At 46.5% G+C, this 14,943-nt stretch overlaps 1 protein-coding gene across 1 annotated transcript in view; it reads right to left on the minus strand.

The window, feature by feature from the left end:
• Positions 1 to 13,524, minus strand: part of ADAMTSL3 (ADAMTS like 3) — a 411,606-nt gene extending 398,082 nt beyond the window's left edge. Inside the window, exon 1 of the mRNA XM_045286295.1 lies at positions 13,448 to 13,524. Coding sequence (XP_045142230.1) covers positions 13,448 to 13,516 — 69 coding nt within the window. The 5' untranslated portion in view covers positions 13,517 to 13,524. The remainder of the gene's footprint in view (positions 1 to 13,447) is intronic.
• Between the last annotated feature and the right edge of the window lie 1,419 nt (positions 13,525 to 14,943).

The following is a 14,943-nucleotide window of genomic DNA, read 5'->3' on the forward strand; positions in this document are numbered from 1 at the left end:
ATATCTTACATCATCCAATGTATCCATTCACCTACCATTCTATTATTCATCCCACTTGCCCCCCTCTCCCCTTCTCTTTCTGTACCCTAAGGGAATCATTACTCCCCTTACTATTGCTGAAGAGTTTATCTATCTTGGATTTCATTCCTTCCATCTTTTTTGTTTGCTTCTGCTTCATCCAATATTTTGTCCATAGAATCTTCCAATATTTCAGCGAGATGCTTGACTTGCTTCTTCAATTCTTTCAGCTTGCAACATGTTCTTCCTTTTTGGTTTTCTAACTCCATTTCTTTGCACATTTCATCATAATGCTTTATTTTGTTTTCTTGAACATCCCGTTGAAATTTTCTGTTCAACTCTTTAATTTCCATGTTTATTCCAGTTGTTTAGGTAAACTTAAACAAGTTTAAGTCTCCTCTGACATCCACTTTGGTCTTTTCTTTTTTTCCATGTCTCTTTTAAAAAAAAACTTTTATTGGGGGCTCTTACATCTTTTATCACAATCACTTTTTTCTTTCTGTGTATGATGTTTTTGATGTCATCCCACAACTCCTCTGGTCTTCAGTCATTAGTGGCCAATGCATTAATCTGTTCTTCAATGCTCTCTAAATTCAGGTGGTATATACTCAAGGTGGTATTTGGGCTGTCATGGGTGAGCTTTAATTTTCTTCAGCTCAGACATGAACTTGCACATGAGTAATTGATGGTCCATTCCATAATTAGCCTCTGGCCTTATTTGGGCTGGTGGTACTGAGCTTCTCCATTGTCTCTTCACAATAATGTGGTCATTTTGGCTCCTGTGCATTTTATCTGGAAAGGTCCAGGTGTATACTTTCCATTTATGTTGTTCATATTAACAGTGAAGAAGTCTTATGTCTCATAAGATTCTATCATAGGATGCCAGGCTTTATCTTGATCACCAAGATACTGATTAGTATGCATTCTATTTCAATGTTGATCCCTTCTAATTTTTCTAGATACATGCCTTGTACTTTCCCTGTTCTGATTATTAATGGAGGTCTGCAGCTGTTTCTCTTCATTTTGAAAGGTCCTAGAAGCGTTGCTCCATCCATGTCATTAAAATTGACTGCTTTGAGGAAGCAGGTGCCCCCTAGTCATATGATGAATGCCTTCCAACTTCAGGGGCTCATTCTCCAGCACTATGTCAGACAATATTACACTGCTGTTCAAAATGTGTTAAGTGGCTACTTTTTCAGAAGTGAACTACCTCTTCTTTCTCCACTGAAATCAATTCACCTTGGATAGTCCTGGGAGTATATGGAATGCTGTGACACAGCTTCCAGCATCACAGCAACACACAAGCCACCGCGGTAGGGCAAATTGACTAAAAGAGAGGGGCTATGGCCTTTAGATACCTTCAAACCTAGAACTGAACATTCGTCTCAAAATCATCTTTCAGCAAACAAGAGCAAGGCCTTTACAGGGAACAATAACCCCCTTGAGGAACATGCTTCTGAGAGCAATCAACCATAAGATTCTAGAAGGGAAGCATTTTCCCCAGAGTAAAGTTCAGAATATAGGAAGGGGAAGGAAAAATGGGCAAATCAGAAGCAGGAGGAAGTGGGATGGGTAGGGATACGTTGAGGGAATTGCAACCAACGTCCATAGAATGCTGAACCAGTGTTCATGAAAAACTAATCTGTCTTGTAAATTTTCACCCAAGCCACAATAAAAATTTCAAAAATATAGCTATACATTTATCTGTTAGCATTCTAAAAATAGTATTAGAAGTATACTTAACAAAATCTTAATCGTTGCTAGAATTATAGATGATTATTTTTATCTCTGTCCTGTCCTGTGTTGTGCAAGACTTTTATTAAGAATTTTTTTAAACTAGAAGGGAGTAAAAGAGCACAAAAGTGCTGTAAAGAGAGAAAATAATTTAAATCCCATAACTAGGCAAATGATTTTTATTAATAAAATGTCATTATTATTCTTGCTCTTAAAGTATTTTCAAAATGAAATGCTATCATAGTCATAAATTAGGGCTTGGTGAAAGATTATGCTTCTGAGTATTTGACCACAATAATTTAGAGTGCACATTGGCTGAAGCTGTTCCATGCTGACAAATTCCACAAAGTAATTGCATAAAATACTTGGAGAGGAAATTGCTTTATGCTTCCGTGCTATTTATGGAAATTAGCATCTTTGTAAAAATAAACAGAGGACTCAACCATCAACCTTGAAATGTGGTTTCCATAAGATGTTCGCTTCGGTGCTTTACGATCCATTAGCAATGTAATAGAGGGACACTGCTTTCCCTTTCCTCTGCTACGAAACAAGCACGGGTCATTGTTTTGTTCTGCTTGTGTCTTGAAGAAGATGCCCTTTCTCTTGGCTCTTGCTCTTTGGTCTACAGATACACCAACACATTTGCTTTCCAAAAAGAAACCGGTATATCCTTTATCCAATGGCTCACCTCCTCAGTCTACATCTTTTCTCTGAATCTATTCCTTCCAAGGTAACAAATTATTTCACCCTATCAGGGTAAACTTTCACCATTATGGGCACTAAGACTTGTTAAAAAGAAATTTTCAATTCCTCCCTCTCTCTCAACCCCATGACAGTACCTGCCAAGTTTTCTCATGTCGGGTTCTGAAATGGTTCCCATATTTACCTTTTCTTGTCTACCACTAACTCCATAGCATTGTCTTCTCCTGGACCATGTCTTCATCCTTAGCAGCCCAACTGTCCTTTGGTCAGCATACTTCGAGGGCTCTGTTGGGGTCTTCAGGGTGCCTCCATCACTCCTGATTAATATCAACAGGCTTCTGTGCTGACCACTCAATCAAGTCCACAGCATGCTGCTCAAGGGCCTCCTCTGAGAGCCACAAACAAGCTTTGGCAATCCTGTCTTATGTTCCCTGCCGCCATTTACTCAACGCTTCAGACACACCATGTCAATTGAGATAGAGAAAAGAAGACAGATTAGAGAGACATTGTTAAGATGGTACAAGTTGGAGTTAGTGGTGAACAGGGTTCAGGGCAGGAGTAACAGACAAGCAGGCATCTAGAGTGAGGCCAAGACTAGAGTTCCTCAAATGGCTGGTTGATGGAGATGCCTGAGATGCCCGGAGGCAGAGCTGGGAGGGAGGTGGGGAATTCTTTTGGGAAGTGTTATGTTTGAGGCCCCTGGGAGATGTTCTGGAAGACAGCGGTTCTGGGATAGAGTGACCTGTTCCTCCTGAAAGAATCTCTCGGAAGCACTGGGCCAGGTACAAAAAGACTTTTCCCCAGCTTTGTCTCCCCCAAATACATGCCAAACCTAAGAGGCTGTTGTTTGCCAGCACAAGGTGGGAAGTCAGATGGTAGAGAATTCTCCCTGTAGGCATTCAGCCCTCCAGAGTAATCAGACACTATTGTTTATCCCACACATAGGCGAGTCTCACTCCCTGCTGTGTGGATTCCATTCCATAGAAAGCTTAGAATAGGCCAAATCTCCAGCTCAAGGACAATCAAAGTTATGCTCCATCTTGAATCTGGGATCTGCCTATCTTGTCACCTATGTACCCCTGATCCCTCCTCTACCTATTGAGCATGCACCCCAGTTCATTCCCCTCTCATTACTGTATTGCCTTTGTTACACCCCTTACCTGTAATCAGGGGACTTGCATGTCCTCCAAGTGTATATAAGCTTTGGTTAGAAATAAATCACCTCCCTTGTTCTCTCTCTGGTCTCCAGATCGCCACATGGACCACCAAGCGGGGCTGAGGTGAGCACGCTACCATAAAATATGCCTGACTCCTTCATTTTATTCTCGCTCCTATCTCTCTTATTCCCTATGACTGTACTGTAATCTTTAGATATTATCGCTTACAATTGCGCCTGCCGGGCCTGTGATGATTTGTTAGGGACTGGCTCCCCTGACACGGAGCCACTTCCATTTTAGAGTGTCCCTGGAGTTTAAATACACACACACACACACACACACACACCACAAAAAGGAGTTATCAGAATTATGTTTTATTCTCAGTGTCTAGAATTAACGGTCAACGTAAAATAATTAGCAACTTTTTGTTGTGGGTTTTTTTTCAGTATACACATAATTGTGTATGAAAAGAATATCAAAATCCTAAATGTGAGAACCTACATCACTAGGAGACCTAGGTTCCCTTGTGATGTGAAATTTGTGGTTTTGTCAGCCTCTTTCAGCATCAATTACGGCACCTTGGGGTACTGGATAAGTGATGCCTGTGTTTGTAGTAATGAAGGGTCAAGAGTCAAAGTCCGCCTTGAGTAGTTTCCTACTGCTGTTGTAACAAATTGTCATACATGTAGTGACTTAGACACACAAAAATGTATTCTCCTACAATTCTATATGTCGGACATTCCAAATGAGTCTTAGAGGAGTAAAATCAAAGTGTTGGCATTTTGAAATGCTCATGGTCATTAGCCATTGGCCAGATGCAGACCCAAACTACTATGAGATAGCATCGCACCAGCACTAGTAAACAAAGTTAAAAACTGAAAAAGAGAGAAAACAACAAATGTTGGCAAAGGTTGAAGAGACTGGCACCCTCCCGTATTACTGATGGGGCTGCTCAATAGCACAACCACCATGGCTCACAGTGTGGCACTTATTTAAAGCATCTGTAAACAGAAACACCACGTGAACCAGCTATCCTACTGTTAGGTCTTGATCTTAGACAAAGAAGGGGCATGACACGAATAGATGTTTGCACATCACAGCCCTCTCCACAACAGCGAAAAGATGGGCACAAACCAAGAACCCATCAGCAGATGAGTGGATAAAAAAACTAAGGTGCATACACACAACAGGATCCATGTAACAGTGAAGGATAATGAGGAATGTATGAAGCACCTCATAATATAAACCTGGAGGACATGATACTTAATTAATTTAGTCAACTACAAAAGGTCAAATCATTTATGAGACCACTATTATGAAAACTCAAGAAAAGGTTTTCACACACAAAAAATTCTGGTAGTTACCAGGATGGAAGAAAGAAGGTGGTAAATCACTAACTAGAAGCTAGACACACATTAATGTAAGTGCAGGGGAAGACAATATATAATAATAAGAAAGTCGGAGGGGGGGGATCAAGGGAAAGAAAGATATTGGGAGGAGCACAAGTGTTAAAAGCAACAGAGGTAATTAATATCATATACAATATACAACACTCATTCAGAACAGTAATGATAATAATATTAAGAGATATATACAGGTAGAATACAAAAGCTGAACAGATATGGGAAGAAGTATTGAACTATAATCGCAAATACATATAGCTGTCAGAGAATAGTTCTACAGATGTATTTAAATATGCTAGAGAGAGGTCCGGTGGCACAGTGGTTACATGTTGGACTGCTAACCGCAAGGTCAGCAGTTTGAAACCACCAGCAGCTCCACAGGAGAAAGAAGGAGCTTTCTACTCCCATAAACAGTTACAGTGTCAAAAATTCACAGGGGCAGTTCTACTCGGCCCTATGAGTCAGCATCAACCTGCTGGCAGTGAGTGATATAAAGATAAATTTTAAAATATCGCTTCAAAATCTTAGAAATCTATATTGAACAAAAACATCAAAATGTGACGGTAGTATTTCTCAGCATATCCTCCATCAAGGCCTCTACACATGTGAAGGTGGCATTTCATCTCTTTAACTTTTCTGCCCACAAATTCGGGACTCTTCAGCTTACACCATATCAAAAAGTCGGCGTGGGCATCCTCAGGGGACTCAGATTGGATTCCTTTGAAATGGTCTTTGAGTTTGGGGAGCAGAAAGAGCAAAAGACTGAAGGAGCAAGATCAAGGCTGTAAGGTGGAAGCAGTGGGTAAGGTTTCCCAACAAAACCCTCATAGGGAAGCTTTTGGTCCCCTGGAGGAATGAGCGTTGTCATGGAAACGGCCTGGATGCAACTTTCCTGACATTTTTCCCACTGGGGTAGTTTTTAATTTTCTGGGGAAAAAAAACAAAAAACTTCTTTGTGATAAAATCCCATCATTGTTCTGGTCCCTTGAGAAATTCTATCAAAATTACCTCTGACAAACTCAGACTCGATGCCATCCAGTTAATGCCAGCACATAGCAACCATGTAAGACAGGGTCGAACTGCCCCTGTGAGATGCCCACTCTGTCCCATCTTTCTCCCGCAGAGCTGTTGGTGGTTTCAAACTGCTGACCTGGTGATTCATAGCCCAACTTGTAACCATTATGTGCCAGAGCTAACCAGTCACCGTAACCTTCTAACTTGACCTCTCTGCCTGGACTTTCACTGGTCCAGCAAATCCTCTCAGGAGCCACTATTTGGATTGCACCTTGCACTCTGGTGAGCCCATGTGGTTTGTTCCATAAAACCATCTGCATTAACTTTAACCTCACTTAACAGACTGATGGAAAGATCAGGGTTTTTAGATGGGAGATCTGACAATGATTTTTTTTAAAGCATCTTCCTCCCCTTTAAGGCACCTTAATCATATTAAGACATGTATTCCTGAGAGAAATGATCTGAAGCCATCTCTGTTCATAGAGACATATTTCAACATGATTTGTTTAGAATAAACCCATGGATGTACGTGCTAGAACCTCATAGCCATGTTTTTTTCACTTACCCTCATGTCTCTGAGTACAGCAGAGCAGGCTGCGATGGAAGGCATGAAGGTGAACATAGCTGACATCCTGGGGCTCAGACAAGCCTCCCGCTCCAGCCTTCGCCACCTCCTCTGACAGCCACTGTGCCGCCCACGGCCCTCTACATCTATGCTGAGCCCAATCATTTGTTGCAATGGCCACCGAGACAAGATTCACAATTAGGTTTTTGGCTTTGTGTCTTTCGGGAAGTCCATAGTCAGGATGGGCACACAGTAAGGCTGCAGTCATTGGTCTCCTCTGCCAGCGGCCACGTCGCTCTCTAATTCTCAGCCTCTCTGGCATTGGTAGTCAAGCCTCTCTCTTGTTCTCAGTCCTTCAGCCACATGGTCCCTTGGCGGTCATCTCCATGGGTCAAGAAACCAGCCCACCTGGCACCCTGGCCACAGTTCCATAGTCTCAGAGCAGGTGAGGAGAAGGTTCCCGTGGTCTCGCCACTGCTCCTCTAAGGCTCCGAGCCAAGTGGCTGATGCATTCGGTCTCGGTGGCTGCCCGCACTTCAGACAGAGACCTTGAAGGTGCCCTTCCAAGGTGCTTGGGGTTTCTTTCTCCTCTCCCTGACTCACAGATGACTCGTCCGTATAGCCAAGGGGTGGTCATGAAAAATGGCCAAGCACTGTTAGGACAGTGCAACTCAATCATTTGAGGAGCACTACAGAGGCTTAGGTAGAAGAGTCATATGAAGAAATTACACTACACCAGACATACAGAGGGAAGGTGATGAAAACTCCTTAGCCAGAATGAAACACCTTGACGGTCATTCATTGTGCCTTGGAATTCAAGACAGCAGCCCCAGGGTGGGTTAGGCTGGGTTATCCAGACAAACAAATCCAGTGACACTTACAGATGTGTAAGAAAGAGCTTTGTATCACGAAGTAATTATATATCAAGAAGGCGGACCAGTCCATTCCAACCCAAGTCCATAAGCCTGATCCTCGTACATAAGTCCCTCTCCCGACACAGGTAGTTGTAGGCTGGTGACACAGAAAAGGGCAGAAGGAAGATCCCAAGCCGATGGGTGCAGAGCCCAGTGGAGCCAGTTAGTGGAAACATGGCAGGGTGCCAACAGCTCTCGGAGCCGAGGAGCCCACATGGGGCCACCACCCCTTGAGACAGGCAGAGTCCCAACAGGCAGGAAGGTAAAGTGACAGAGAGAGTAAGCTCATCTCTGTTCATCTTGCTCTTATACAAAAGGCTTATGACATTAAGGAGGTGTCATCAGGCTACAACTTGATTGACAGGCTTCACTCCACCCCTAGCCAGGAATGTCTAGTTAATATAATCACTACCTACCACAAAGGGAACATCAAGTTCAATGGGTGCAAAACAGTTCACAAAGAAAATGAGCAGGGGCTAGTGTCTTAAAAGCTCACAAGGAGCCATCCAAGGGGCAATTATTGGTCTGCCCCATCCCAAAGCAAAGCAGAGTAAAGAAAACCAGAGATGCGTGGGAACAATCCTAAGGACTAATGAGCAGGCAAACCTCAGCCTCCACCACCCTGACCCCAGAAGAACTAGATTTTGCTGGGCCCATGCTACTCACTGCTCTGAAAGGAATCACGTTCGAAGGTACTGGATAGAATGGGAGACAAATGTGGCGTGTAGGTCAACATCATACAAGAAGACCCAGCGTACGGGTCAGATCGACACCAGTGGAACCCCTCACACTAGGACCTTTAGTCAGCCGTCGGGGCCAGAACTGAACTCACCCTCCTTGCCCACTTTTCAGCCAAACAACAGATGAGGGAATTATGCACACCTCAAAACAATAAATCATTCGAGATCAAAAAGGCAGCATTTTGCTAGGGGACAGAGTTAGGAAGGCAGGCAGGGCTAGGAAAGATGGAAGCACACAGGGTAGAAGAAGGATGAGGGATGCTACATTGTGGGGACTGCAATCAAGGACATGAAACACAATATGTATAAATTGGTGGGTGGAAAACTAATTGGCTCAGTTAACCTTCACCCAGGTCACCATAAAAGGTTTAATAAAATCAAGGTGTTGGCAGGCTGGCTTATTCCAGAGGCTCCTGGAAGAGAATGTGGTCCTTTCTTTTCCAACTGCCAGAGGTTGATGGGATTCCGGAGCTGCTGGCTGCATCACCCTGACCTCTTGCTTTGTTGTCACACCTCTACTTCCTCTGCCCGACTGCTCCCGCTTCCCTCTTAGAAAGACGGTTGTGTTATCTAATCCAAAGACTCCCTGCAACTCAAGGTCCTTAAGTACATCTACAAAACCTGACATAGAAGTTGACAATCACCAGTTCCAGGGACTAGAATGTGTCCATGGACGTACTTAGAGGCCATTATTCAGGCTACCCCATACTCCAAGGGCCTCCACACTTTCTGTCCAGCGGCTCCACCTCTATGAAAGTGACCAAAGACACCGGAGTGAAATAGACCTCGACTCCAAACCACGTGACCACCCTACCTGCGCACTAACAAGAACCAGGAGACACGAGGAAAGCCAACTCAGACATCGCGTATTTTACAAGTTATATCCTGAAATGTCTCACAACCCCTCCCCCAGCACAGAGATTACCACCGTTACAAGACAATTCATTCAACATGCTCTCAGAACCTTGTCACCCACATGCCTCCTGCCTTTCATAAATGGTCACCTCAAGGGACATGTCCCAATAGAAGCTGATGGCGCTGAGGAACTTGATCTCAAAGATCAAGTCATCTTCTAGAGGAGGCTGTTCCCTTCAGAAGGAGCCCTGGTGGCGTAGTGGTTATGCATCGGGCTGCTAACTGCAAGGTCAGCAGTTAGGCACTCTGCAGGAAAAAGACAAGGCTTTCTACTATAGAGTTACAGGCCGGGAAACCCACAGGGGCAGTTCTACCCTGTCCTATAGGGTCACTAAGAGTCAGAATCAACTTGATGGCAATGAAGGTTTTTTATTCTATTCAGACACTGGGAGTTGGGTGGGCAGGACTTTATCGGAGCATCTAAGCAATACAGTGTCTCCAAAGAGGAATCCATAGTTGGAGGACCCTCTGGATTTGCATGGGACCCCCAAATCATTGCTCAAAGAGATACTAGTGAACCACATGACCAGCATGAAAACAATTCCTAGAGGAACTTGCCAAGGAGCTCGGAGGCCTTCCTATGGCTATGAAGTGAGTAGACAGATGAGGGTGTTCATACTTTTCCTGCGCAGCGGGGCGGGGGGAGCAACTGGGAAGTTGAAGGGCCCATGACCCACACTCCATCCTCAGGGTGTCAAGAAAGAGGGTGAAAAGCTCTGAAACATTCTAGTGTGGAAGAGAGAAGGGGAACCACCTTCTCGGGGAAAATTGGGAAAAAAGGGCTCTCAACAACAGGAACCTTCCAGGGCCTGTGAGGCAAGAAGTAGAGCTCTTACCTACTCTCCAGCTCTCCGGGAGAGGGGAAAATGATTTCCTCCAGCAATGGTCAAAATGAACTAGAAAAACATGAGACGGTCCACCTCCTGCCTTTCTTGTGGCCAATACACATGAGCTTTTAGGATGGAGTTGGCTGAATAAAGAAAACATGTGATTACATGCCATGAAGTGGGTTCTGACTCACAGCTACTGATGTACAACAGGACAAAACACTGCCCAGTCCTGCACCATCCTCGCCAGGGGTCCTCAAACTACGGCCAGTGGGCCACAGGTGGCCTGCCAAGGACATTTATCTGGCCCGCCGGGTGTTTTTGCCCGGTTTGTTTTTTTACTTCAAAGTAAGATATGTGCAGTGTGCATAGGAATTTGTTCATAGTTTTTTTGTGTTTTTTTTAACTACAGTCTGGCCCTCCAACGGGTCTGAGGGACAGAGAACTGGCCCCCTGTTTAAAAAGTTTGAGGACCCCTGATCCTCGCAAATGTTTGTATGTTTGAGCCTATTGTTACAGCCACTATGCCAATCCATCTCAGTGAGGTCCTTTTGTCCCCGCTGCCCAGTTACTTTACCAAGCACGGTATTCTTCCCCGAACCAGTGTCTCCTCACATGTCCAAAGGACATGAGACAAAGTCTCGCCATGCCTGCCTCGAGGGACTATTCTGGCTACTCTTCTTCTAAGATGGATTTGTGTGTGTACGTATTAAGGTTAAATTCGTTGGAACATGCCAGCTTCACAGGTCTACGGGCTCTATCGGGCACCCGGAGACAGCACTGACAAGCACCTCACCCTGCAGCCCCATGCTCACCAAGCCACAATCACTTCAGATCGCTTCGAGATCGCTCAGAATCACACCCGGCCTAAACCGAGGAGGATCACTGAGGGTCCACTCCACAGGCAGGACTGACTGGCTTCAACAAGCGCTTCCCTAGAACATTCTCTTAGAATCCATCTTGGGGCTGCTCTGTCTCAACTCCCTCAGTGGTCCACAGCGGCAAGAAACCACCCCCCACCCCACTCCCCAGAAGATGAGGCCACACCCCTTACACCCACCCACTGAAGCTACTCTCCTCAGCTGCCGCCTCTTGAACGCCCCCTACAGCTCCACCACAGAAAGTCCAGGCATGGTGCTTGCTGCTAAGAACCGGCTAAGTAGAGTGCACTATAAGGCAGATACTGCCTTTCTTACTGGATTAACTCGTCCTCCTATCATTTGCTCCTGCTTACTGATGGGGACACTGAGTCACAGTGATGTCACACAGTAATAGAATGGCGATGCTGGGTCTCAAACAGTGGGCGGTATGGATGAGGGAGAGCGCTGGGCTGACTCTCCTTTTATGACTTTCTCTGCACATTGCAGCAATACATGGGAAGATCACTCCCAGAGACACACAGATATGGAAAAATCCGCAACAGGTCAGTGAATGAGTCAAGCTGGACAAACATGACTCTTGGCCAAAGGTCAACAAGCTGTCTCAAAGTGCATTTAAGTTTTATAGGGTGACAAGAGACAGAATGAAATACGGTGCCTTGAAGCTTCAGCTCTTTTGACCAGGGACAAACTTCTGAATCTGTTTCAGATCTGCATGTCTCCACGCTTACCTAACACCTCACTGGCCAGAGAAACCCTACACATTACCCCGAAGACACTTAACTGTTCTTCTAACAAGAGATCTCCATTAAGATGTGATTAGCAGGCAATGCCAATAAAACGGGATAATGGGGCACAGAGTGTACCTCTCTAGCCAGTCTGTGTGAGTCAGAGGAACCGTGGCACAGTGGAGCTAAAAGAGGCCTTCGAAGCATTAAGTCCATGAGAGTAAAATGAGAGGCAGAGAAGTCTGATTAATTCATCCCAGGATGGGTATCTTATTCATGCATACATGCTAATTAACAAATACTTAAGCACAGATTAAGTGCCAGGACCTTTGCTAGACCCTGAGGATATGCAGGCCACCGATTCTTGTGCCTGGGACGTTACACACACACAGGGAGGGGCTGTTTTGTTCTAATTCTTCCAAAGGTATGAGCTAGCAATAGCGCTCAGGACCTAATACAGAATAAGATGTGCTCTGAACATTCAGAGCTGTGCCTGCAAACTTCTTGGCTAATTCCAAGCTGCAAACATTTTTGTCTGGATTTCAGGACTTTAAAAATTGGGAGATTTCATAGGAAACCTAGATGTTCCAATTCTCTTGGGGGGGGGTGTTATCTGGCAACGCTGGGCTGTATTTCCACTTAGTAATGGGCTGTTGGAGTTGAGCAGGGCCAAAACCAGCTGCCCTGGAGTGGATCCCAACCCCACGTGTGTGTACCAGAGGAGAACTGTGCTCCACAGCGTGTTCAGTGGCTGCCTTTCCAGATGTAGATTGCCAGGCCTTTCTTCTGGGGCACATCTAGATGTACTTGAACTTCCAGTTAGCAGCTGAGTATGCTAACTTTTCACAGCCTGGGAGTAGTTGCTTCAGACTACTGGTGCCAGCAAGCCAGGATCGACTTCTATGTTTCCATATGACAGAGAACTTCCTCATGGGCTTTTCTACACTGTAATCTGCACAGGAGCAGAGCGCCAGGGCTTTCTCCTGCCTAGCTCCTAGGTGGGTTCAAACTGCCAACTTGCTACCCACTTAGCTGCCGAGCACTTAGCCATTCCACCACCAAGGTTCCTTCCTCCAGGGACGCACGGTCCCCTCTCTAAATAAACATGCTCTTGAGTTTGCCTCTGTCTCCCTCACCCCCTATTGTCTCCTAGAGCACTGCCCTCCGTCCTCCTTAGAGTCTGTCTACACACATAAGGATGCAACACATAAGCTGCCTCCCAGTTGGATGGCAAAGATAGGAGGCCAAACATGTTCTTAAAAGAGTGTAAAACAGTGCAGTGTGTATTGAGAGATGAAAACTCAGCTTACTTATTTAGTAGAGGACCTGGGGCCAGAACCTGGTCTCTACCCATCCATGGGGCCATGGTGTCCAGCTTACATTGGACACAAATAGACATCCTAATTCAAAGAGCCAGGGGCCATCACAACCCAAGGTCATATCAGATGCACAGTGCCCACCATGGTAGCCCTCTTTCAGACTCAGAGAGGATCCAGGGATTTGGATCATCCTTCCAGCTAAACCAACCAGAAAGACCATTTGCTAAGAGTTAATCAAGAAAAGATTTTCTTCTGCGTAGGATTACAACCCATTATACCAGCTCTTAGGTGGTGTAGGATAAACCCCAAACCAAATCAAACTCACTGCCATCAAGTTAAAACTGTCGGAGCAGAACCTCTCCTGTGGGTTTCCAAGACTGTAATTCTCTACAGGAATAGAGAGCCTCATCCTTCTCCTTCAGAGCAGCTGGTAGTTTCGATCTGCTGACCTTGAGGTTAGCAGTTCAACTTATAACCGCTACACCACCGGAGCAAAGAGGGATACCTATTTTTCCTCTTCCTTTCCCCATTACCTGCAGAAGGATAGAGCAAATAAAAGCCATCCACGTCAGCAGCCAGCGGGGACTCTTCCAAGAATCCATGAGACCCAGGCTCCTGAGAGCCCCACCTGCAGCCTGCAAAAGAAGAGAAAGGTGGTTTCCAACCAGTTCTGGCTCTAGTGGCAACACCATGATTTAGTTGACACACCAGCTAGCAGGGGGTACCCTGAATTCCATACAACAACTTACAGAGGTTTGTGTTGATCCTGGAAAGAGCTGCCTACTGCAAGGTACAGGCTGTCTGAGGCTCCCTTTCGGGATGCGTCCACACCAAGTTATAGAGGACAGTCAGCTGGGCTGGCGTCCAGTCAGCAAGCCACGCTGCTGGTCCTACAGAGCTATTCTCCATCTGCATCCCTACTGCAGCCATCGCCCCGCCCATTTGTCAAGAGCAGGGTGTGGCTGTTGGCATCTGACTTGGGAAGCCAGCTTGGAGCCATGGGTTAGGGGACCTGCCAGCTTCTGCTACTTCAAGCCAAAAGAAAAAAGGAAAAAGAAGAAAAAAAAGTATTATCAACTAATCCTGCGGTAAGAGACCTGCCTCAGGCCACACAGCAAGAAAGTGACCAGCCCAGGACTGGTTCCCAGGTTTGGTCTTTTTCCCATCGAAGGACTCCGAGTATCCTTCCGGTCCCAGATGGCAGAGCCCAGGTTTGGGGAGCAGTGCCCCAGGGCCGGCCTATCCCAATCCCCTGAAAGTAAGGGGCCAGGCAGGAATCCTGAGAGGCCAGCTGAGGCGGGGAGGGCGGTAGGGAGATTCCTCATCGTTTTACTGAGACTTTTACGGGGAATTTAGCACGAGTCGAGATTGGAAAAGCCGAGGTCACACTCGACTCTCACTTGGCCTCGCGGGCGCCTTGGCGGAGCCGGTGTCCGGGGGCGGGTCGGTGGCTTCTCTCCATCTGGAGAAAGCATTAAGGGCCTGGCCTAATGCGATCCACAAATGTGCTGCTGCTTCTGACCTGAGGCGGCGATTCTGGGCTGAAGCGAGTGCTGGGCCCAGGGACGGTGCGCCCCCTTGGCTCTCTGGCACCAGCCCTCCTTCGAGCGCGCGCCTCCGACAGCCCGCCGCTGCGCAGGGCGTCCACACCGCGTGCGGAACCCGAAACCCGTTCCCGTCCCCCCACGCCCACTTTCCCCGCCGGACGCGGCGCCCCAGCCCAGTCCTCGGCGCTCTGGGCGCTCACGACCCAATTGCCAACCAGCTAGAAGATTCGACGTCTGCAGCTACTTGTCGCCCGCCATCAACTCGCTTTCTACCTGGAAACTCCCGGTCCTGAGAGTCCCCTCCCTGAGGAGCGTCCCTGTGGTTAACTGGAGAGCCCCCAGCTCCCACCCCGACCCCCAGGGACGCCTTTTTCCACGAAGCTCCCAGAGCTCCGGGGAGCGCACCCACCTCCACGCCTTGCGAAGCGCCCCAGTCCGGTAGCCGCACCCCAAGTCTGATGAGCACCCCTATTCCAAGCTCC

This window comes from Echinops telfairi, unplaced genomic scaffold (genome assembly GCF_000313985.2).
Source record: "Echinops telfairi isolate 266 unplaced genomic scaffold, ASM31398v2 ScPeMD7_7;HRSCAF=31, whole genome shotgun sequence".
NCBI lineage: Eukaryota > Metazoa > Chordata > Mammalia > Afrosoricida > Tenrecidae > Echinops > Echinops telfairi.